The sequence below is a fragment of the Chroicocephalus ridibundus genome, chromosome 12, assembly GCF_963924245.1.
Source record: "Chroicocephalus ridibundus chromosome 12, bChrRid1.1, whole genome shotgun sequence".
NCBI classification, from domain to species: domain Eukaryota; kingdom Metazoa; phylum Chordata; class Aves; order Charadriiformes; family Laridae; genus Chroicocephalus; species Chroicocephalus ridibundus.
The window spans coordinates 2,486,802-2,509,876 of NC_086295.1; the positions used below are offsets into that span (position 1 = coordinate 2,486,802).

The 23,075-nt window shown below is 50.3% G+C and overlaps 1 protein-coding gene across 3 annotated transcripts in view; it reads right to left on the reverse strand.

The window, feature by feature from the left end:
- LAMA5 (laminin subunit alpha 5) overlaps positions 1 to 23,075 on the reverse strand; it is a 93,110-nt gene that overhangs the window by 68,699 nt on the left and 1,336 nt on the right. For all 3 annotated transcript variants that reach the window (XM_063350013.1, XM_063350012.1, XM_063350011.1), the window contains exon 2: positions 17,833 to 17,985. In XM_063350013.1, the coding sequence (XP_063206083.1) occupies positions 17,833 to 17,985 (153 nt within the window). The remainder of the gene's footprint in view (positions 1 to 17,832; positions 17,986 to 23,075) is intronic.

Below are 23,075 nucleotides of genomic sequence, written 5' to 3' on the forward strand. Positions count from 1 at the left end.
CCAGGACCAGCAGCAGATACAGGGGAAGAGGGAAGACACGTTCCCGAGCCAAAGCCTTCCTGTGCACCCCATCCGATGTGCCTCATAGCCGCGGGGCAACTAGAGCCTAAAGCTTTTGTTTGGATCTATTTATCTACCCTGGACTCCAACGGCACATCCAATATGAAGTGTGCCACCTCCCCTGCCTTGGGGACACACGAAGAGGCTCCACGCTCCCTCACTGAGTCCCTGGCTGCCACTTACCAGCCACTGGGAGAAAAGCTGCTTCTGGCAAAGGCAAGCCATTTCTTTTTGAGAAACAGAATTAGCTCACGCTGTTTTCCAGCATTCAGTTATCTATCTCAGCAGGCAATCGGGCTTTGCCAGAACAAACAGGACATCAAATAAACAACGCATTAAGACGAAGCACGCTGCGGACACGTGCGGTCACTCTGGTCTCGAGCCACAGTGGCTCCCGTGGCTCAGACATCTGCAGCTGCTTTGCTGTGCTCGCCACAGAGCCCTGCTTTTCCCTGGGCCGCCCCAGGGCTGCCCTGGAGGTATTTTGCTGCAGAAGGCGGGTCTCACTGCTGACAGACAAGCCCAGCTCAAAGGCAATAGCTTCGCTTAGCTGAGGACTGATGCTTTCAACACACCTCCAGCCATCCTGCTCAGAAAGGTCTCAGCACACAGAGGCCAACTGCGAACAACATTCCTCCTGTAAGTGCTTCTGCTCAGACAGCACCAGAAGCAGCGCTATCCACCTGCTCACCGTTTTAACACGGAATTCCTGGCCGATGAGACACGCACGGTGCCCAGCAGCCAGGGACCGGAGGAAGAAGCGCAGCCCAAAACTTCTCAAGCCCAGCGGTGCGTTCCAGGTCACGGTTCTGACCTAGTTTCAGATCCGGGGGGTTTCTATTCACAGGGAGCGGCACGGCGGCGCCCGGCCGTGCTGCCGGCCATGCACCTGTCAGCCCCTCTCCCTTTCAGCAACCCGAGCCAGGGCAGCTACGCCACGGACGCGCTCGCATCCTGCCCTGGCCCTGGGGACACCGAGGCACGCGGGACAGGAACACTCAACCGCACCAGGTCTCACTGCTGACGTGAGATGCAGACATTGGGACAATTAACTCCAAAGCCTTTCCAACACTGGCACCAAAGAGCGTCCTGGTCTGCACAGCAACCATCTCACATTTCCCCCTTCCCAGTGGTGTCGGTACGTGGTAACTGATCAGTTCCACCAGCGCAGAAATCCAAGCCCTTATCCCCACTCCCTGCCCAGAAAATAGCATTCCCAGGGGGATTTACTATCCCTCAACACAAGAAAACAGGACAGCAATTCAAGTACTAGTTATGGACCCAGCGTAAGCATGGGATTACAAACTCCGTGTGTCCCGAATGTCCGTCCCGTGTCCTCACTGGAGAGGCGTGGGACCAGCAGCCCCGCAGCTCACCTCCACCAGGCCGCAGGACTCGCTCTGCCGCTGGGGCAGGGACAGCGAGCGGGGCAGCACGCGGCAGGGCGGTCACGCTACCCCCACTGCTGCTGGTCACCGCCTGCATCCCTGCTGCTCCGCTGAGACACAGAGCAAGAAGGAAGGACACGAGGCTGTTATTTTGGAAGCAGCAGTAGCATTGCTGTAGCCCATCATGCTACTATGAGATTAACGAGAAGCTTTTAACGACCTGGTGTGAATATCCCAAAACACCTTTAGAGCAGCCACAGAGAGCAACCGTTTAACTTCTGCCCTTTGCTGAATACTTGTGGTTCTTCTAGTGGCAGGGACCTTGCGAGCGCAGTTTAGCCTTGAATACAGCCGCGCGTACAGCAGTGATATAAACACGGCGGGGTCAGTAAGAAGTGGCTGTCGGGAAGAAGCAGCATCCCTTGACAGGACGCACGCTAACCTGGGCGGGTTTGGCTCTCAAGCTGTACTTTGCAGTGCAAGGGAGGCCACTGTACGGCTCTGCTCCCACGGGGAGATTTATAAATATTTTCCATGATAAACATTTGTAAATAGTGTCTTTCAACTCATCCGAGAACAGATTCTTGATCTCCTGTTTTCAAAGACAATCATCATCTTCAAAGGAGGGAGGCAAAGCCATTCACGCAAACAGCATAGCTACAAGCAATCCACACTGTTTGGCACTCGTCTCCAAAGCTGTTGTGGTGGGTGTTTGTATTAGATGGTGTGTGTGTCTACCAGCGCAGGCAAAGCCGCCCCTGCGATGCCTCCCAGCACCATTCCCAGGCGCAGGGTACATCGCCCTGATGGCCTCCAGAAATCGGATCTGCCTGGGGAAACGTGATCACCTCCACAGCTCTGCTGCTGAGGGACAGGGGCCGCATTCTGCTAAGATCACAGCAAAGCAGACTGGCATCTGCCTCTGAGCCTCACGGTTCATGAAATCAATATACAGGCTGTGGTAGTAATTCTGCCTCCTCTGCTCTTTGAAGAGTTCCCTCCCTTCCCCCTCTGTTGGCCATGAAACCAGACTCTGGGTGGTCCCTTCCAAGACTGTAAATTGGCTTGTTGAAAGCCTTAGCAAAAGAAAGGTCAGATGCCTTATAAACTGCGCAAAACCGATAGTGCTATACAACTATCTGCACATTATTCAAAGGACATGCACATCCACACAGCTGCCTGCACCACAGCAAGCATCACACCTCACCCAGATACACCCACATTGCACAGGTTTCCCCCAAAACAGCCTGTGAAGATACAACTCTTAGCGCCATACCCCAAGCCTTCAGCGCTGGCTATAGAACGGGGCGACGGTGGGGCGAGCTGTGGAGTTACTGCCCTTCGCTGTGGATAGAGAAAACAAACCTTTTGGGAAGCAGAGCTTGGACTCTGTGCTCTCCAACTCAAAGGGTCAACAAGCCAGTAAGATGTCCTTGCAAGGAGCAGCCATAAAACCCAGAATCTTTTCTGCAGGTTCAACCACAAGAGGGCAACAGCATATACACACATACACACCTGCACGCACACACCTGCACATACACACAAGGTTGATCCAGAGCCTGGGGGCTGCCAGGAGGTGAGCGCATGCTGCGAAGCCGCTGCTGAATGCTTACTGTAGGAAAGGGAAGGAAAACATGGAAGCAACCACAATACTTCTCATCAGACACAGTAATTTCGTGAGCTGGGCAGGACAGTGGCCGCGCGGACAGCGTTACGTGTGACCGACAGGCAGAGCGGAGCACGTGGGGCTGCCCAGCCCTCGTCTGGATGGAGCCACAGACTGCACGGACAGCAGAGTCCTGCCCCAGCGCCCGCAGCACACCAGGCTGCGAAAGTTCAGATGCTCACTGGTCCCACAGCCTGCCTGGAATTACTGAAAGCACTTCCCAGGACTTCACAGTATCCTTATTCTGATGGCTGGAAAGGACAAGGCAGAGACAAGTGGACAGACAGAAGAGACAAGACCATAGAGACACGACAGTGACCTTCAAGCCAGTTTTCAGCCCCTTTCCACAACCTGACATCCACATGAGAAACTGCAACTTTGTGCTGCACCAACATGCTGCAAATCCTACTGCCTCAGACCCCAAATAAGAAAAAAAAAAAAAAGAAAAAAAGAATTGCCTTGCAGAAACCCCAACTGCGCAGCAATTCAGAAAAACCCAACCTTCCTCTGGGTGCTCCTGCTGCTCCCAGTCCTGCCTGTCACTGTAAGCCATACAACATCATCGCAGGGCAAACGCGCATTTACAGCTTGCTCGGCCCCTCCTGCTTCCCTGCTCCCACTGCCCAGCCCTGGGAAGGAACAGAGATAAGGGGAGTGCTACAGAAAACACAAGGGCTTAAGAAAGCTGTGATTTAGTGGAGATAAAAGGTCTGGGTGTGTAAGCATACACCACGGAGAGAAAGACCACTGCTGGAAGAAGGGAGGGCTTGTGCGATGGCATGTGTCCAGGGTGGGGGCACAGCACAGGTATGTCATTTACGTGGGAGGTTAAAAACAAGTTTTTAAGCAATAGCTGCATTTTCATTCTTCTGGCACCCCAGTCTGATGAAATATGGCCTGCCATGGAAGTGGCTCTCTGCAGGCGGCTCGCGGATGTCAGGGCAGCCCAGCGTGGTGCAGGGAGGGGCCCCACAGCTCAAACCAGTGCTCTGCTCCTCTGCCCCAAGGCCAGGGGTAACCATCGAGCTTTTCAGGCAAAAATCAGGAAAGGGGGAAGAAAAGCCCTTGGGTCTTGCTGCAGCACCCACCTACCCTCCCTGGAAGCAGCCCTGCCTCTCTGCTGGGTGGGCTACAGCATTCGTCAGTGCGGGAGATCTGGATCTGACCTTTCCTCACACTAAAGGTGGCACACAACTGACTGGCGATTTCTTTGTGCAGTCGGATCGCCTCCAGCAAACAGTCTCCAGTGCTCCTGCTCATGGTGTGAATTTAAGCCGCGGTCTGTACCACGGACACAGTGGTAGAGATCAGGTGCTAGACCAGGGGAAGGCGAGGATGCTGCTCTACACCCTCTGTTTTATACCAGCGCTCCTCTGGCTCACGTTGCCGGTGTTATGAACCCAGACCCACTGAAAGCTCCCAGCCTGCTGTTCTAACAGGCACCCCTCTGCAAAGACCCACTCCCAAAATTGTGTGAGATCACCTTCTTCAGCCAATGAGCCCAGTTAATGACAAAGTGGTGGGGGAATAAAATAAGGAATTAACTGGATAGAAAAATAACGTCTCCAGGCAACATGGGACTTGCTGTTTTGGTAGGTGATCCCATCTCTGTACCAAGCTCAGAGAGACGGAGGGAGCGTGATAGAAAGGAAACTGCAACGACTGGGGCTTTGCAGAGCCCAGACCAGCTCCAATCTCCTACCCAGTCAATCTGAACCACGCGTTTCAGCTGCCAGCCGCAAGGATAACGTAAGCCAGGAATAGTGTTTCCGTGTAGCCTGTACTCTGAGCACACAATTCCCTGGGCTCCTTAATAAGGCATATTAATTTTTCACACTGTTAAGGCGAAAGCAAACAGTTTAGGCATTTCTGTTCCTACATTAGGCTCTCAAGCACATTTGCTGCATATCTTATCAGCATAGCTTAGCAGCCTTTCTAAGCTGTTTCAAGACTTTGGCCTTCAGGAACCTGGAGAGGGGGGTGGAAAAACCCCCTATTCATACTTACCAAAGCACAGCGCATTTTCAAGAGGACGTTCCTACCATCCAGAGCAAACAAATGTTCCCAACTGTACATTCTGTGTGTTGCTTAAGTTGCAGTAACACCAAGCCAGGTTCACCGTGCAAGACAATTTAAATATTTTTAGGAGTTTCTGCACCAGTTTACAACTGAAATGGAGACGCCAGACAACAGAATACTTGTCTCTGCTTCGGAGACCTTGCAGGATGGTTTACACCTAGAGTTTTACAAGCACAGCGATGTCAGCTAGGACCACAAGCTTGTTGGGACAGGCTCTCCAGAGCGTGCTAGGAGCTGCACAAATCCGGGACCTGCTCCATGACCTTCTTCTATTCTAGGTCCTGCAGTACTAAAAATAAAAAAAATACTATAAAAGCTATAGTAAGACCCCTTTTCAGTACTGACAAAGCCTTGCTGATTTGCTAAGTTTATTCAGGAAGTCCTTGGCCAAATCATAGACTGAAAAAAGAAACGAGTTCCCTTCCATAGGATACAAATAGGATTTTGTGCTTTAGGCACTAGATGAGATTTGCAACAGCTTCTGCTCTTTTTGTGGCCAACAGTGCTTAGACGTCTGTGAAGTTCCCAGAGCTTTCTGGGGGGCCTGGGGTGGCGATATAACGATCCCACCACAACACAGCATGTACACAGATAAATGTCACCTGATTGACTATGAGAAACAGAAGTCAAATCTCCTCTCTTGCGGGGGACAGCGGGCAGAGGAAGGCGTCAGAGCATCAGCCCAGGCGCCAGCCCCCCGCACTACCTGCTTCACTGAGGAAGAGCTGTCTCACCCTCTCCATACAGCCCATAACCCCATCACCCCACAGCCCCGGACTTCGTCGCTTTGATCACACCAAGGAGTTAAAACCTAGACACCGCAACCCACTGCTTTTCTTACCACCATCATTACAGCTCTGGATTTGCTACAAAAAGGCCTTCTGCAATCACGGCAGGGCTTGGGTGTCACCAAGAAGAGCCTCCACCTACAACACGCTGAATGGTGCGGGGGCAACCATCTTTTAACGACACAACTAAGTTCTTCTAGAAACCCAGGCCTGTCGCGAGCTCAGCTCTTAATTATTCACCTAAAAAAACCCCAAGACTGATTTTAACCTTGACAAGGCACAACTTGTATGGCTGTGACGCAGCAATTTCCCATCAAAGAGAGGATTTCAGACCCAGCCTGCCTGAAGCCCACCCAAGTCTTCTCTTCCCTTGCATTTATGGGATTAAAAAAAAAAACCCAACAAAAAAACCCCCCCAATGTCATGCATTTAACTTCCAGAGCTGCAGGAAATCCACTCCAAGTCGCATGCCAGCTTCAGCTCCGAGGGTTTCCTTGGGCTGTCCTTTCAGTGACAAGGAGAACAAAGCAACCTTGGCAACTGGCCGCGCTCCAAGCAAATATTTCCCCCATTCCCTTGAATGGAGTGGATATCCTGTTGCAAACCTGCACGCATGGGAAGGGCGAGGAGGGGACGGAAACGGAAGAGGATGAATTAGCTAAAAATTGGCACAGAGTGAGAGGTCTCAGCTTGCCACCAAAGCCACTGAAAGGCTTTTCATTACAGGTGACCAAATGCCAAAGATGAATGACTCTCACAAACCTCAGAGGAGTCCCAAGCCCTCTGGCATGCAAGACCAGTATCCCTAAAGCCTTCCTCCATTGGATTTCGAAGATGATATGGAAGCTCCAGCTCTGATACCTTATTTCTGTCTGCTTCTGACCCCAGATTTAGGAGGTTGCAAAGGCCATTTCCTCTCTGCTCTCCACTCCCTGTCTTCCTTACTTCCACCTTGTCCATTTCCAGGGCCAAGCCGTGGTTTTGGAAGGTTCTGGACCATGGTCAGGCAGCAGCTCCAGGCCCCAGCATGTACAGAGAAGGGCTCCAACAAGAAATTCTCCCCCTTGCACCATGTATTAGGTCCCTGCACCAAAACCAACTGAACCAAGCTTCCAGATGCTTCGGCAACATCGCTCTTCTGTAATTCTTCCGCGTGGTTCCTGCAAGCCTTGACAACACTGGGTTTAAAGCTATAGTTGTTAGCAGATTTCAACAAAGCCAAACCCAACACGTGCGAGCAGGTTTATTCTTCTAAAAATCTGCGTTATAGCCATGCACTATGTTAGCATTTGTCAGCAAGTTTCCCCACCATGACGCTGCCATTCAGAGTCAGGTTAGCTGACCCAAGAGCAGCGCATACCAGGGCCACAGCAGGATTAACATTCCCAATGCCATTGCTAACACCAGCAGAGATCTGCAGCTACAGCGTTTGCGCGGCAGTTCTTGCTGCTGTTCGGACATACAAGGCTCACAAGAACACAGGTTCTGTACTCATGATCCCCCAAGAACGTATTTACAGTGCCATTTACAGAGACTTGAAGTAAGCCTACTCCAAGGCAGAAAGCAATGACTGGTAAAGAAAGAAAAAAACCAAAACCCATCTTGGAGTCCAGCCAAAAATCTTTGTGCCCACTAAGTTTGAGTAGATGCAGACTTTGCAAAAGCCTGGAAAAGGATTAAGCAACAGCTTTAGCAAACAGCCAGGACAACAACAGTGAAGTCATGATGAAGCCAGTGATACAGATTTCTGTTTGCAGTCATGAGTCTGTGTTTACAGTTTGCAACTATGTGCAAATACCAGAAAGCCATTCTTTTCCCCTTCCCACCAGGGCTTGGCATCATATGCATTTAACTAGATCCAAGAGATGCCTACAGCAGCATGCCGACTGCTTTTTGGTCGCAGGGCATGCTCCGATCCAGTGACGGGAACTTGCAAGAACCCATAAATAGAGCTCAGCTGAGCATGTGTGCGAGGGAGAGCTCTGTATCAAAGCGGGCAAAGAAAGAAATGGGAAAGAGCAACTAAACGCATGTGTGAAAAATTGTGGCAACTCTCAAGGTTTGGCTGTTTGCTTGTCACTGCAGGAGTTGTGCAAACAATCACTGAAAAGGCTCAGGATGCCAAGCAGAAGACGCAAAATTATTCTTGGGCAGAGCACACCAACTAGAGCAGAATTATACGCGCAGGCTTTGCCAGTAAACCTGCTCCATCAAAGATGTGGGTTTCAGCATACACAGGTACAATGGTGAAATCGATTATAGGTAAACCTTCTAGGATAAAGACAACTTGTTCTAAGGGAAACTGTTCTAACTTCCAGATAACCACGTACACCATGCAACACAGACACACGCATCCTTGCAACAGGATCAGCTCATTTAACCCTGCTGGCAGAGTCACAGCTCCTCAAGGTGGATGTGGCTGGGAACAAAAGGTATGATGCTTCCCACCACATCCAGGAGACACACATCTCCCATGAACATTTTGTTGTTCGACAGAGGGAAGGACAAGACAGTCAAACTACCATCCCAACACCGTCCTCCAGGAGCACTGACTGACAAGCCCCAGCAAGTCTTGTTGCAGCAGCAATTGCTGACCCCCGTTACCTGCTCGTCCTCACCGCCAGAGGCCGTCGCCCCTGAGCAGACCTGTCAGGAAGGAGCACATCCCCAACCCTGCTGCTCCGGAGCATCGTACCAGTGACACCACCATGCCAGCAGGCAGCTTGCCACACACCCTTGCTGACATCAAGGAGGTGATACGCAGTCCACCTGGAGCACATAACCTTCTACAGAGCACAAAATAACATCATTTCTGCCATCCTTGTCAGAGTCTCTGGTGACCAAGCCCCAAACCAGTATGCCATATGCCATCCTCACCTTGTGCAGAGTCATCCATCTGCCACTCTCAAGCCCTTGTCCTCCTCCCTGGACCTCCCAGTATGACAAAGCCCTGTTCCAACCTCTCCCCTGTAACCATCCCCTCAGCACACCTCCAGAAGCAAAAACTCAGTTATCAGGACCGTGTGAATAGGCCGCATTCCCCTAATGAGCTGACACTGACCTTGACTCTATTCATAAGCCATTTAGAAAGACTCTTCTGACCCACCAAACCAGGCACGCACCTCTCACCTTGTGTCTTCCTACTGGTCTCCCTTTTATTTTATATCAAATGGGAAGCAATGTACTATTTCTTGCACTGCTTGGCATCGTGCATAGGAGGGAAGGTCTGGAATTTGAAGAGCACTGAATCCAGAAAACAGGAAACGGCTGAGGATCAAGGTTGGGCACAGCCTGGAGGCCCACATTTATGACTATAATAAAAGGATAAGGCAGAGATGAAAGCAGGGCTGAGACAGGCTTGGTAAAGCATCAAAAGAAAGGTGCGGGGGGCTAGAGCAGGCTTGAAAGAGCCGAGAAGCTGACTAGGCAGATGATCAGAAGTGTATTTAGCATCCTCCCTGCCAGCCCGGTGGATCTGAGCCAGGACATAGCTGTGCCGGAGCTGCGGAGGGCAAGTACGGCTCCCAGAAACCTGCCCTGGGAAGCAGGAACAGCCCACTTGAGGGGCTTCTCATCGCGATAAGGATGAGCATCAAGAACTGAACCAACTGTGCAACAGCACAGGATGAGCATGCCTGCCAGCCCACGCCTGGGTCACAGGAAGAGCAGGGCTGGCGGCACCTCCAGGCTCACAGCCCTCCCCTTCAGCAGCGTGCATTCGCGTGTGCGTTCAAGGCACGAGTTCGTGGACAGCCACGCACCCCCCGCAGCGGTGGGGGATGCTGACACTTGCTGGAGGAAGACAATGGACAGAGAGAAGAGCTGCACAGGGCCAAGCCAAGAGCTCTCCTGGAGGCTTAACTCAAGAAATTCTCTTCTGTAAGCCACTTTGTGCTTGTTGGTCTGGTGCTGGGCAGGATCCAGCCTGCACACACAAAATGATGATGATAGATGCAGTATTCCCCTTTTGGAGATGGGACAAACTAAAGTGCAGAAGACACTAACCCACCTACTCAGGTGCCAGCACGCTCCATGTCAGAGCTGTGAACCTCTCCGGTTCCACTGGGTGTACTGACCTTCACAAAACGCTCCCTGTAACATCTGTCTGAGTAGGAAAACACAACTCTCCAGTAAACAGAGGCCTGACCTAGACAGTTCTTGTCTGTTTTGACTTGCCAGGTACACCCACGAGCAGGCCGGACAAAGCTGACCCCTGGAGCACGCCTATCTGCACACATTCACACCGACTCAAGGCACGCTCCCCGTTACCAGCCCAGCCAAGCAGACACTTTCCAGGAGAACAGCAAGAAATTACAAGGCTTGCCTTCCAGCTATTCATTACGAACTAAAGCCCCTATACGCCAGCTCGAAGCTCGCCGGACCCCTCCCCAGCTCCTGCTCGCCCTGAGGCTGTCTCCTAATCTTTGAAGAATCCCTGGGAGTGGAGCAGGAGCTGGCAGCCTGGCGGGGAGAGGGAGCTCCACGGCAGGAGACCTCACCATCAGCCTCCTCATTTCTCATCACACCAAAATTAAAAATAGGCAACAATATTGAAGGAGAAATTACAGTGGAAATCTTGCACGCGCTTTTTAGAAACAGAGTAATTATCCTTTCATCAGTTGTTACCTGGAGCTGTTCTGCGGGGGGAGGCTGAGGCTTATTTTAACACCTGAATTCTCCGGAGCTGGTTCAGGTCTAGGCAGAGCAAGCGCAGCCTCTGGGAAGATTAAGCCGTGGAAGCACAAGGGTCATTTGTACAAGAAGCAGAGGACAGGTGGAAACACCCTCCCCGGAGGCCACAAAGGTGCCACGATGCTGAGTGATGTGCCCAGAGCATCCTGCTCCCCTGGGAGCCTGCTCTTCTCTGGGCTCACAGCCTGGGAGACGTGAGGCATGGCAGGTCTTTTGGGAATCAAACATTGTAAGCGAAATACCATCTACTCACTGCAGTCCTAGAAAATTGATTTTAAGCAGTACTGGTTCATGACATAAGTAAACATAACATATAATTAAAATTCACATGTCATCCATGATTTACCTAAAGTGATATTCTGCACATCTTTTCCCTTCCAGCAACCACCACCAGCACTAACAAAGAGGAAAGAAATCTCAGCCTTGGCTGTTGTGGATTCTGGAAAGGGGAACTTGGCACCCGACTTGGCAAGGCAGTCTGAAAAGGAGAAGATGGGTCTGCTCTTGCTGCCAGAGGAGACAGATCCCCACTTGATTAACAATCAGGCACTCCCTTCCCGCTCACCTGAGTGGGAATCTGGTGGGAGCTGGCAGAAAGCACAGAAAGGTTGAGAAAGGCCAAGCAAAGGCAAAAAGCTCCCCTTATCAGCACACACACAAAAAAAAAAGCAGCTGTTGGTCCGGGTCAGGGGAACTGCAACTTTGAAGAAAACAGAACAGCCTTCGCAAGCTAAGTTATTTCAAACAGTAAAGGGGAAAATATATCAGAGAAGATCCATCCACCTGGGCTCAGCGCCAGCTCCCATCGCTGTGCACTCTCACAGTCACACCTTTTCTGCTTTTCCCAGAGAAGCATTACAAATATGCACCCGCTTCCACTTGACAGTCATGTTAAAATACAGCAGCACTGAACAGGCTCCGTAGTTAAAGGGGAGCCACAGGCTATTTCGCATGGGGGAACTGAGATTCTGATGCCTGTAAACGAACAAATAGAGATCTTGATCTACTTTTGGAGGATTTTATGGCAATTGCAGAGGACTCTACACAGGAGATGCGACTGTAGGCTCAGCTGTTGAAAGCAAAAAGGATTTCTGCTCAGCCTGCTTAACGTGCTTTATTTTTAATACTGCTTTTCCTCCAAGAGCCAGCAAACAATTTGGAGAAAGAATGTCTTTGTTAGAGACTTTACGCCACAGCCCCCTACTTAAGGTGCAAAAGCTTACAATAAATGTCACTAAGCCCTCCTACCCCTTTCCCACAGTGGTGCCCCAGCACAGCTAAGACCAAGTAGACCTTACAGGATGAGAAATTAAGAAAAGGTAAAAACTAAGTACAAAAAAAAAAATCTTCAATCTTCACCCATTCTTGCAATGAAAAACATGAAAAACATGCCAGGCAGATAAGGCAGCCTGTGGCCCCAGGCTGTGCAGTTCCCAGGGATGTGTGCTGGGGAAAAGGATGCAGAAAACATCCCCAAGGGGAAGGAAAGGCAGAGACTTGTTCCAAGCCTCCCCCTGTGGGTAGCAAGAACGAACAGGATGCCTCGGAGGGCAATGTAGGCAGCAGCTACATCACTCGGAGGCAGGTAAGAGCTCTTACAACTGAAATGAAGGTGCAAAAGGAAGAAGGTGAAAGAAGGGAGAGGTTTTCAGCTGAAAATTCCCATCACCCATATCCCATCCCAGGCTTAGGGAAAGCAGCCACTAGAACATCTCCATTCAAGAATAACCATGAGCTTTCTCTTGGGATTTCATGAATTTTCTCATCAAGAAGGTTTTTTTAAATTAGTTAAGCCAGAGAATAAACATCAGACTCATCTGTGTGCTGAAGGCTTTTGCTGGGGACAGGGAGGTAAGCCCCAGCCCATCAGTTCATGAGGCTTTCCTTCCAGCTGCCTTTCAAAGAGGGCTGCTGAAGATCTCCACCAGCAGCTTACGTTACTATTTCAATTAAATGAAAATAAATGGGAGGCTAGAAACTGAGGTGAAAGAAAATTTCAGAGCACCGCGACACACAGGGTACTAGGCTCTGAATCAGTGGTGTTTCTTCAGCTTTAGGCCAGGTGGCATTTTCACCTACGGAACCCAGCCCAGATCTACCAATGATGAACAGGAATTTAATATTCATTAACAAGAAATCAGTTTGCACGAAGAGGACTGACTTGTTCATGCAAGTCAGGCATTCAGCCACATACCCAGAACCTGAAAGCGTCCTGCACGTCTAACTGTTGTGCAAAGCCAGTTCCGAGGGGCCACGTTTGCAGTGGAAGAGGGAAAGGAAGGAGGTTTATGCCCTGGAAATGTACCACGGGAAAAACACCCACCTCCTCTTGAGAGAAGTTTCACACTGAAAGAACAGCAGCCTGTTGGCCAAGGGCTGGAGTTGTGTGTGTGTGGAGTGTGTGTTGTGTCAACGAACACCTTTACTTTGGAGCTAGAAGCGCCTGGCAAGCTTAAGTCAATCAGCGCAACAGACGCCAGAAAAAATGGTAACTTTGGCAGATCCCGTTGTAATTACTAGAAAACTCAAGAGGTGCTTCTCAAGGCACCTGGTAAGCTATTGATCTACTCCTGTGCCTAGACACATCTTAGAGTGACTACAAAACACACCTTCGGAGTGGCCTGGGCACTCAGCTCACAATGCTTTTCATTTTCTTTCCGTCTTCATGAGTTACCAATGAATGCAACTCTTTTTTTTTTTTTTTTTTTTTTCTTTTTTAGCCCTAAAAGGACCTGCATTTTAAGCAGTAACAGCCAGAGCTCTCCAAAGGAGGAGGTTTCTGGTCTCTCCCTGGTGGCAGAGGTGAATGGACATAGATGTTTCTTGCCAGTGACGGGCGTTTAGGGGAGGCTGCGTGCCCTCTGTGCAGTACTGCTGAATTAAATACCTTTGGGGTGTAAATCAAAACTCCCTGCAAAGCTTCAGCCTGAAATTCTGCTGTTCTCCAGTGTCACCGGGGCCAGCAGACTCCGGGGGTGGGGAAGAGACGGGGGATGCTATCCAGCCACCTTCTCACTGCAGTAATTAACCTCGAGCAAGCACTGGCACGAAGCTCCTGCTCTTGCATGACTGCGAGCATTCCTCTCCACAGAGTTTATCATAAAGCACCAACTATCCATAAACATCTCTGGGAAGGGCTGGCCTGGGTTCACCTTCATGCAAGGAAGATGTCAGGCCCTGGCAGGGCGCCAGCCATTCATGTTTCTTTAAGCCTCCTGATTTTTGTCAGCTCTGACTCAAATGACCTTCTTGGGGGGGAGGAGGAAAAAAAAAAAAAAAAAAAAGAGAATCCTCCATCACACCCTTTCCTCCCCTCCACCCACTGCGGCACTTAATCACAGCAGGATCACAGGGGACAATTCCCATGGTGGCAGTGAGTCATGGTCTCCTGTCCCTCTGCTCCCTCCACAGCCCCTTTGCGGCAGAGGCACTTTCCCATTTCCAGCGGGTCTGGAGGCTCTGGGCAGGAGAGGAAAGAGCTCGGAGCTAAGCAGCAATGGGGCAAGCTGAGGAGCCTCTGTCACAACGTGGGCCTTTGCCCTCCGAGCCAGGCAGGATGGCCAGTTTTGGGGACAAGTCCAGATTGTCCAGCAGTACCAGAACACACAATGGTGCCCTTCCAGCACCCAGCACCCTTCAGTTCTTCCACCCTGCAAAACCTGAACTGTGCTTCGTCATGGTGCCATGATGTATTTTGCAGCAAATCCATACAGTGGCCCCACCATTCATTCTAAATATGCTAAACTTTGAAGCACAAGGTCATGACTAAAAGCAAGAAAAAAAGTAATTCCCTCTTCATACTCCCCTCCCCAGCAGCTGCTAAAATCCATTTAACTTTCCTCCTTGGAGCTCTTTGCCACATTTCTGGCGCTCAGACCCGGGTCTGACATGGGAACCCTCAAGTGACTATTCCTCCTCTTCCAGCTTTTCTCCCCACCGATTCTGAAAAGAAAAATTACTCCTCCCCAAGGCGGCAGGAACAGACACAGGAGCAACTCAGGTTCGAGGAGCCCAGCAGATCATCAGTCACAATCTCTTCCCATGCTGGGGTGGGAGCTCTGATCCGCCTTGCTGATGAAGCCGTTAAGATTAGGCCACTGCTGGCACTAAGATGACATGATGTGAGTGTTTAATATACTCGCACCAACTGGGTGGCCAGCCTGAGCCGTTCTTTAACTTATTTCCTGGCTGTGAATATTCCTCCCTCTCTCCTTCCCATAGGATTTTAACATCCCTGTGAGGAGAGCAAGCTCCCAGGCAGCGAAAGCAAAGACCAACAGGCTGCTTAATTAACTGCCCCTCTCCCAGTTGCCACAGCCTTGCCAGATGCTGGAGAAACCCGATTCCAGCTGGTAATTAAGCCCTTACAGCTGGAGAGGGATGAAGACAGCAGGGAAGCACAGCATTAAGGGAGGGGGCTGGCACCATAGCCTCCTGCGCCTGCCCCTGCTGTGCCCCCGCCAAAGCACCATGCCATCAGCACCGGCACTCATGATCCCCCAAAGGGACAATAGCTTTTAGTAGCCGTCTGTCCCTTAAATTAAATCTTAATTGATCCAAGAGCTCCCTAATTGGTTACAGAGAGCAAGGAGAGGCCTTGTTTGCCAGCCAAAAAAAGCCCGGCTCTCAGACATGCCTTTGGGGGTGTTACCTGCGCTGTTTCACAGGTATCCAAGGAATTTGCAAAGCCTTTGGCTGCCAGGTATGCCGGCCTGATCCGGCACTCGCCCTGCAGACCCTACTGGGTCCAAGAACTTCTCTTTTTATCTTCCATCCTTTCAACCAGCCTCAACTTCAAAAGGAGGAAATTAGCGATATTGTAACATTTCATCTTGTTTCTATTGCCCGACCTACCAAAACAAAGGAGGGAAAGGCAAAGAACTGACTCTCACCAGGAGTATAAACAGGTTATTAGGGCAATTACATATAATAAGGGCATGTATAAAGAGGAAGCCACGAAAAATGGGCTGAAGCTTTAGGTCTGTGCTCCTGTCGAGACCCGCTGGGCAACCGCTTACTTTGCGAAGGGAGGGAAGAGGAGCATCCGTGAGCCCAGCGAATCTCCCCACCAGGGGAAGCAACTGCAGCCAGCAGCACGCGGGCAAGTTCTGCCACCAACCCTGCAGAGCCGATGGTGCAATCCCACCCCCCAGGGTACCGAGAACAAATTAGACTCACAGAATCTTTTTGACTGGAAAAGGCTTGGGAGAGGAGGGCAGGAGAGTTTCAATAGTAGCTTGAGCAGTACTGCAGCCCCCCCAACAAATTATTCCCAGCTCCGGCTGCCAGCACCACATCTCTGAAGACTGCAAATCCCCAGGTGAGCCAAAGGCAGCAGCCTGCGAGCACACAGCACAGCTGGGGTCATTCTGGCCTGAAGCCAGGACGTTGCCACAGAGAATGACAAAGAGGAGGAGAAGCTCCATAGTAAAGCTGGTCTTTGAAAATCCCTTTGCTGAGCAGCAGCGAGCCATCGGAAAGCCGCTTGCAGGCTGGCCCTTGGTCAGAGGAGGGAGCGCAAGCCATCCACCCACTCAGCACCCCCCTGCCAGCTGGGACATTTCTAAGAGAGACAGCAGATGCCACCTACGTTGGCTAACGGGATCAGCACACTGTGTGCGGCCCCAGGAGGCTTTGCCCACACAGCTATTATGCGATGCACGATGTGCCCCGGGCGTTAGGAGATATTTGCTGGTGCTGTGTATAGCACAGCTTTAGATAGCTGGAACTCATGGGAGAGAAAAAATTTGTGGAGTGTGTTTGAGAGGCTCCAAGCAAGTGCTACAGCAGGGCAGGGAGCAGATCAGAGACAATCCTGGGAACTAAAACGTGTGTTTGGAGCATCTAACAGAGGGTATTGTCATCAATACGTCCCAGGTATCTATAGCTGTAAATTTGGAGCCAGAGGCCTTACAGACAGCGGTGATAAATGAGCCTTAACTCCACCAGAGAGGCTGAAGAAGCCACCTACAAGATCAGTGCGAAGCTTTGGTGCCCTGACAAGGCTTGAAATCACTGCACTCAGTGCAAAAGCCCAGCTAGAGGGGCAGCGCACTCAGCCCCCGAAAGGCTGCCTGAGCAATCACAGCAGCCACATCTCCTAGGTGAGAGGTGACCTGTCCACAGCTGCGCAACTGCCCCATCCCACAGCCTTCCAGCCAAGGAGGACCCGAACTTGGCCTGTGGAGCTGCAGGGCTGGTAGCAGAGGTCAGGAAAGTGCAGCAGAAGAGGCGAAAGTCCACCCCTACCTGTTGGCAGGGGCACTTCAGTAGTTAACTGCTAAACTGTCATAGACTCCCAAGCAAATGCCCCAAATCCTCAATTATGAGGGTGACTGGCTGCCAGAGACGAGGCTGCACGGCACTGCAGAGGAAGGGGGGGTCTCATGCACCCCCTGCCCTGGGCCCAAGACTGAGGAGTTCCCCCATCCTACAGCTGGAGCAACAGCCCCATCCCAGAACACAGACCCACATCCCACAGCCCTTCAGGCTTATAATACCTTCCTGCCTCTTCAGCTTCAGCCAGGACATCTTTGCTGCTGCTTTCCTCTAAGCTGAGGAAAGTCTAAGAGAATAACCCACTTCCAGAGGGATGTTTTCGTGGATGAATAGGAGCAGCAGAGGAGGTGGTGGGGGCTGGCAGCCCTCGCTATTACAATGTTAATTCCCTTTGACTGGCCAGCATTAGAGACCAAACACACCCACTGTCATTCTTTGTCTTCTATAGGAAGATCTTCAGCAAGGACTTGCTGGTTTTAGATTTTAAAACACACCAGTTAAGGAATTTAAGGTTGTGCTGTAAAACTTAGGACTGTATTTTTGTGTTCTAGAGTGAAACCTTGCTAACCAGCCCCCTTCGAGAGGCAGGTACCCTCTTTAGGGGAATGGCACCTGCATAGTGTGGTAGGTTTCCATGAGTGACTTGACTTTAAGGGAGAACCTAAATAATAACAGCAAATAGTGCAGACTGCAATTAATACAACAAACAGACAGATAAGAGGTTTTCCCTTCCATATTTTAACCACAGCCTCCTGCCCTGTCATTAAATGAGCAGGTTTTGTCTCACCCTGCCAGCAAGGACAACTGCAGGACTTCAGAAGCAGAGGGGGAGGTCCTTGTCAGCATCATCTACAACACAACCAAGAAGGATTTGGGTTACCTGTCCAAGGTCCAAAGTGACGTTGACCTGGTTGAACTCCAGCCCCCGGGAGAGAGGGGGGCTCTGCCACCAGCGCTCTGTCCCATCAATGGCATTTGTTATGGGGTGGGCCTTGTTGCTGTTTGCAGAGGAGCAGATGTCGCAGTACTGGCCCTGTGGGAAAGTACAAAAATAACATTTAACTGTAGCCAGAAAAATATGGCACAAAGCAGACAGGTACCACAACAATTCAGAAAATACAAGGTGTACACCTGCTAATACAAATCAGTATATAAACATTTTTTTTGCAACAATTTATAGCATGGATGGAAAAAGGAACAAGAAAAAGCTCAAAAACTCCACAACAACAACAAACCTGTGTAGAATTTGTACTGCTCTAAGAAGCATCCCTTCTGTACTTCAGATAAGCACCGAGCGTTGGCAAAGGGACCCAGACACAGAGACCTGGTTGCCAGATGCAGACGCGTAGGCAGAGGGAGAAGCCACGCTGCAATGGAGAGCAGTAGCTCAAGCTCCAGGGTCACCAGCTCCTCTGCCGAGGCTGCCACTCACCCCTGCTGACACCCGGGGATCCTGACCCGGACCATTCAGTCACTCCTATGGACCCAGACTGGCAGTTCTTCTGCCCAGCTCCCTGCAATCCGTTTCTTGTCAACCTATTCATTTCACAAGTATAGTCCTTTCAGCTACATTTTCAAGCTGAATAGTCTAGCAGCCAAGTTCCTTTCGCTGGCGATGCTGCAATGCAAGGCCAGAAAGGGACAGTCCCCGCTGTCAGCTGGCCAGGGACCCAGCTGCAATCACTTTTCTGCCTTGCTTTTGTGGCGCGGGTGGCTTTGTCAGCTCCATGGACACGCTGCCAGAGAAAACAGCTCTGCAACTTTAACAGCACCTCCTGAGCAGGATCAGACAAAGACCTAAGCTGTTCGGGGCAATTCTTTCTTTCCCATTTAATGCACAAATGAATCTGACCCACTCTTAGGGAAACCTGCAAATAGCCCTGAAAATTGGCAAGTTATTTCTTTTGTGCAGCCACAGTTCTGTCACTTGAATTGCTGCTACAAACAGCCTAGAAGGGAACTCTGTTACAGGCAGTTTTCCTTTTAAAGGCGCAGTTATGCCCAGGCAAGCAAACTGCCCTTGCCTGTCCCGGCTGAAGCCAGCTCTAATATTGTATCAGGTACATGATCTCAAAGACAGGCAACCTCCTTCCTGCTTACTCCATCTGCATCCCGACAAGGACTGAGGCAAGACAGAGCCACCACAGAGCGTGTGATTTTCCAGACGCCCCAAACTCAGAAGGAATCTCAGTGCAAAGAAAACTGAGATTTCACAGCATTCTTCCCCACAGCCATGTGCTATGCTATTTGCAGGCAATTATGCAAGGCAAATTGTCCTGAACATGAACACCGTTTAATTAACTCCTCTAGAGATATGAAAATAGCAGACGGGCAAGCACAAGGCCAAAGAAAAGGGCAGCTGAAAGCATTCAGGTAGCCCTGATGCCCATTGAGGGAGCTCCCGCTGTACAGAGAGGTCAGGACAAGGCTCGTTGGAACACGCACCGAGCGAGAAGGGAGAGCAGACCAGGTAAAACTGACCCAACTCTTCAGCTCAAACCTTTAACAGGAACCGGTGCAACAGGTTGTGTGGAAATTTCTCCTGCACAATACACAACACTCAGGCGGGGAGAGAAGCAAGGCAAAGTTACAAAATGGGGAATAAATAACAAAAACAAAGTGCTTTCATACTTTAAATTCTTGCCACAGATGGGAAAACCATTTTGAACTCAAAGTTCACACTGATGGGCAACAGTCAATTCAAGTTTAGTAAGAGGGGACTGAAAATTAGGATCAGCTGTGCCACATTTGTAATGCTGCTGTTATCCCCCCCCACTGCCGAGCAGCCTGCGTGCAGTAGCTGCCACTGGGCTGGTAACACGTCAACAGCTGAACTAAGTTTCCCATTAAAAGTGCAATTAGCCCCTCTGATGCACCAGTTGCTCATTAGTTATTTCATTAGAGACAGACCTAAACCTGATGAGAATCATTTCCAGCTTTTCCTATTTTAGAGCAACCCGGGCTCCTGCACAGCACATCAGATCTCTCCAGGGAAGAGAGAAGTTCTGACATCAGCAGAGGATTTTAATTAAAAAGCAATTGTGACCCACAGGCTTAGTGGAGACTCCAGACTGCCAGAGCAGGAGAAGCATGGACATCACCAAGGTACACCAAAGAAAACTTCAGCAGCGCAAGGAGTTGCAAGGCAGCTTAGAGAACATAACACTGCCACTATCAGAGCAAACCGCAAAGGGAGAGAGATAAGGAGGAGGTCTGAATGGAGGGCAGCTTCCAGAGACCTGCAAGGCCTGATCCTGTTCCCGCTCACATCAATGGGAACTTTGAAGTTTCCCCTAAGCATAAAGACCAGCCTGGCACCCCGCTGGCATGGCTTGCCTGGGGACAGCAGATGGCTTTGTCCCGCTTTATCTGGCCCTGCCATGACCCAACCTCAGCTCAGCTCTCCTCACCTAATTTATCAGAAAACCACAGGGAGCATGACCCAGCCTGGGCCACTGGGGATGAGGTAAGAAGGGCAGGAAATGGGGAGCAAAAAGTAATATTTCAGACAAGGAAAGTGCACGTTTGCAAGCTGTTAGCGGGGCTGTCCCGGCAGATCAAGTAACTGCTCATATGGAGTTAAGCAGGTGCTGTCTCACCAGGTGTCTTTTCTACAGGCAACAGCAGCTTCCTCTAAAAACTACATGTCTTCAGCAGCAGTTAAACCACTGGAATCCAATGCTATCATGTATGTTAACACAGAAGAGACACATACAGAGAGGTACAACACCAACTGCCACCCAAACCACAGAGAGCCCCGGGCTGAGCCAGGTCCCTCTGCCCCGCAGCACCATGCACAGGAGACACTATGGGATAACGAAGAACCAGGCCAGGTGGTCACAGACGACTGCAGGATGTCAAAAGAGAAAGCCACTTAATTCAGAGACATTCAGGTACGAAACAGCTTCAGACCTCATCTCTTACCAACACCTGGAAGAGCGAGAGGACAAGACCTCTGGTAAGCACCAACACTGCTCACTCAGGCAAGTGTAGCTCAGCGCTGCAATTCAACATGCCAACAAAGCAAAAGGAGCACTGATTTGAAATCAGTGAGGTTTGTTTCACATTTTTAAATTCTGAGGTCTATAATTGCTTCAGTTAATGCTAGTAACTTCCCTTATTGTTACACAACTAATCTCCTGAAATAAAGCAATCATCTACAGCCCTGCCTCGCTCCCGGAGCGGCGTACAATCCCTCCGGCTTTGGCAGGTCTCTGGAACAGCCCCCAGGCAGCTGGGTGGGATGGGGAACACGAGCACAGGGCTATGCCTTTGCAGAGCTGTCTCTGTCTTGGAAGACAGATAGCTATAAGCCTCTTCAGTAAAGTTGATCAGAAAAATAAACCTATAGTATCTCTTTTGCCGCACCTTCAAGACTTTATCATTAAGGTAGGATTACCCACGCTGATTAGCGAGTGGGACAAGGGAAGCAAACCTGCACGGTGAGTCCCTTTCAGCGCACCTCAGCATCGCTGTGCATCCCAGCCCTGCAGACTGAAAAGTCCCCCCAGTTAGAAATGCTGTCTTCTGTCAGAGCCCTGAATAAAGCAAAGGAAACTCCTTGAGACTCCTTGAAAAGGTTGAGAGCCTTCCCACAAGCTGTGCCAAAATCCCTGCAAGTGTCTTTAGGACAGCATTATTTCAGAAAGCTTAACGATTATTGACATTTTAAGACTATCACATTTTAAAGTAAATGATCTCCCTTTGCTGAAAGTCTTCTACAATGTCAAATGAAAACAAGCAGAAAACAGAGAACTGACTGAACTCATTGACCAGACGATTGTATTAAGGTTTATGCAAGGTCTTCAGTCACGCAAACATCCCCTCACCACCACAGCATGTGGAAATCTCTTCGAGGGTCCCAAGAGACATTCTTCCAGAATTCCTGACCAAAAAAAACCCCTTCACGCCACAGCCACACCGTGCGCAAGCAGCACTGAACAGGTGAACAGAGAAGGAAAGGGACCCACCTGGTGGGACACGGAGGCAGCGAGGACATGCATGTGGAGTTCATTATTGTCATTTCAGTCTGCTCAAATTGAACACTTCCCTCCTGCCTCCCTCATTGCTTTAGTCACCGGGTGGTGCCGAAACCCCTACAGGGGATGAATTGGGAACTCTGACCTCTGCTCTCACGCCTCCTGTTTCCTCCCCTCCCTTTTAGGTGCTGCCCGTGGTCATGGAAAGGAGCCACCACAAAAGGATTTTTCTAAAGCTTTCAGACTGACCAAAGACCACTGGCCTGGGAAGTGGTGCTCAGATCAAAGCGACCCTGAGCCAGAGCTGCAGAGGGGATGGGAGGGGGTGACTGCAGAAATCCGCAGCTGAGGAGCAGGGAAGCCAGGAGGATGTGCACACCCTGCGGTGCCAGGAAAGGGCTGTGCTTGAAGGACGAGTTACAACTGTCTGCAAAGCTGGTACAAGCCTGGAGGGTTTATTTTAGTCACCAGCATCCTTAGCACAGTGTGTCATGCTAAGCTAACAGCGTGGCCGCAAGGCGGGTGGACAGATGTAGAGTAATAAGCGCGTACCCGCAATCGCCAGCTTTTCCAAGCAATCTTATCTTTCCAGTTTTGCTCGGCAGATCATTCACATTTGTTTGCGATTGCACGTAGTAGCAGCTACTTCTTTACCTTTCCTAACCACCTTTGCCTCACTGTAGGCACAATTACTACATCGAGGTCTCTATAAGTCTTCTGCTACTAGTACTTAAAGCAAAACTTCTTCAAGTTACATTATCTTACAGTGCAGTAAAGTGAAACAGATCACTTCAAGAGGTGGCAAAACTCTGAGGAGGGGATGTCAGCTTTTTGCCATCCAGTAACAATTCAACAATTTCTACTCCACACGGAGCAAAATTCCACATCATAACTACACAATAGCCAGAAAATTCCTTGTACAGCACTAACTCAGGAGAATGCGGACAGAATGAGAAAAATGCTTCAGAGATCATCTTATACCAAAGGCAGCCCAAAAGGCTCCAGCCGAGAAACTGACAGTTATCCCTTGCTCTTCCTCACTGTTACATACAGCACGGACAACTCTATCATTCCATTGCAACAGGTGAACTGGCACCGTGACCCTCACGAGCAACAAGCAGCACACGCTGGCGGCTCCGCGGAG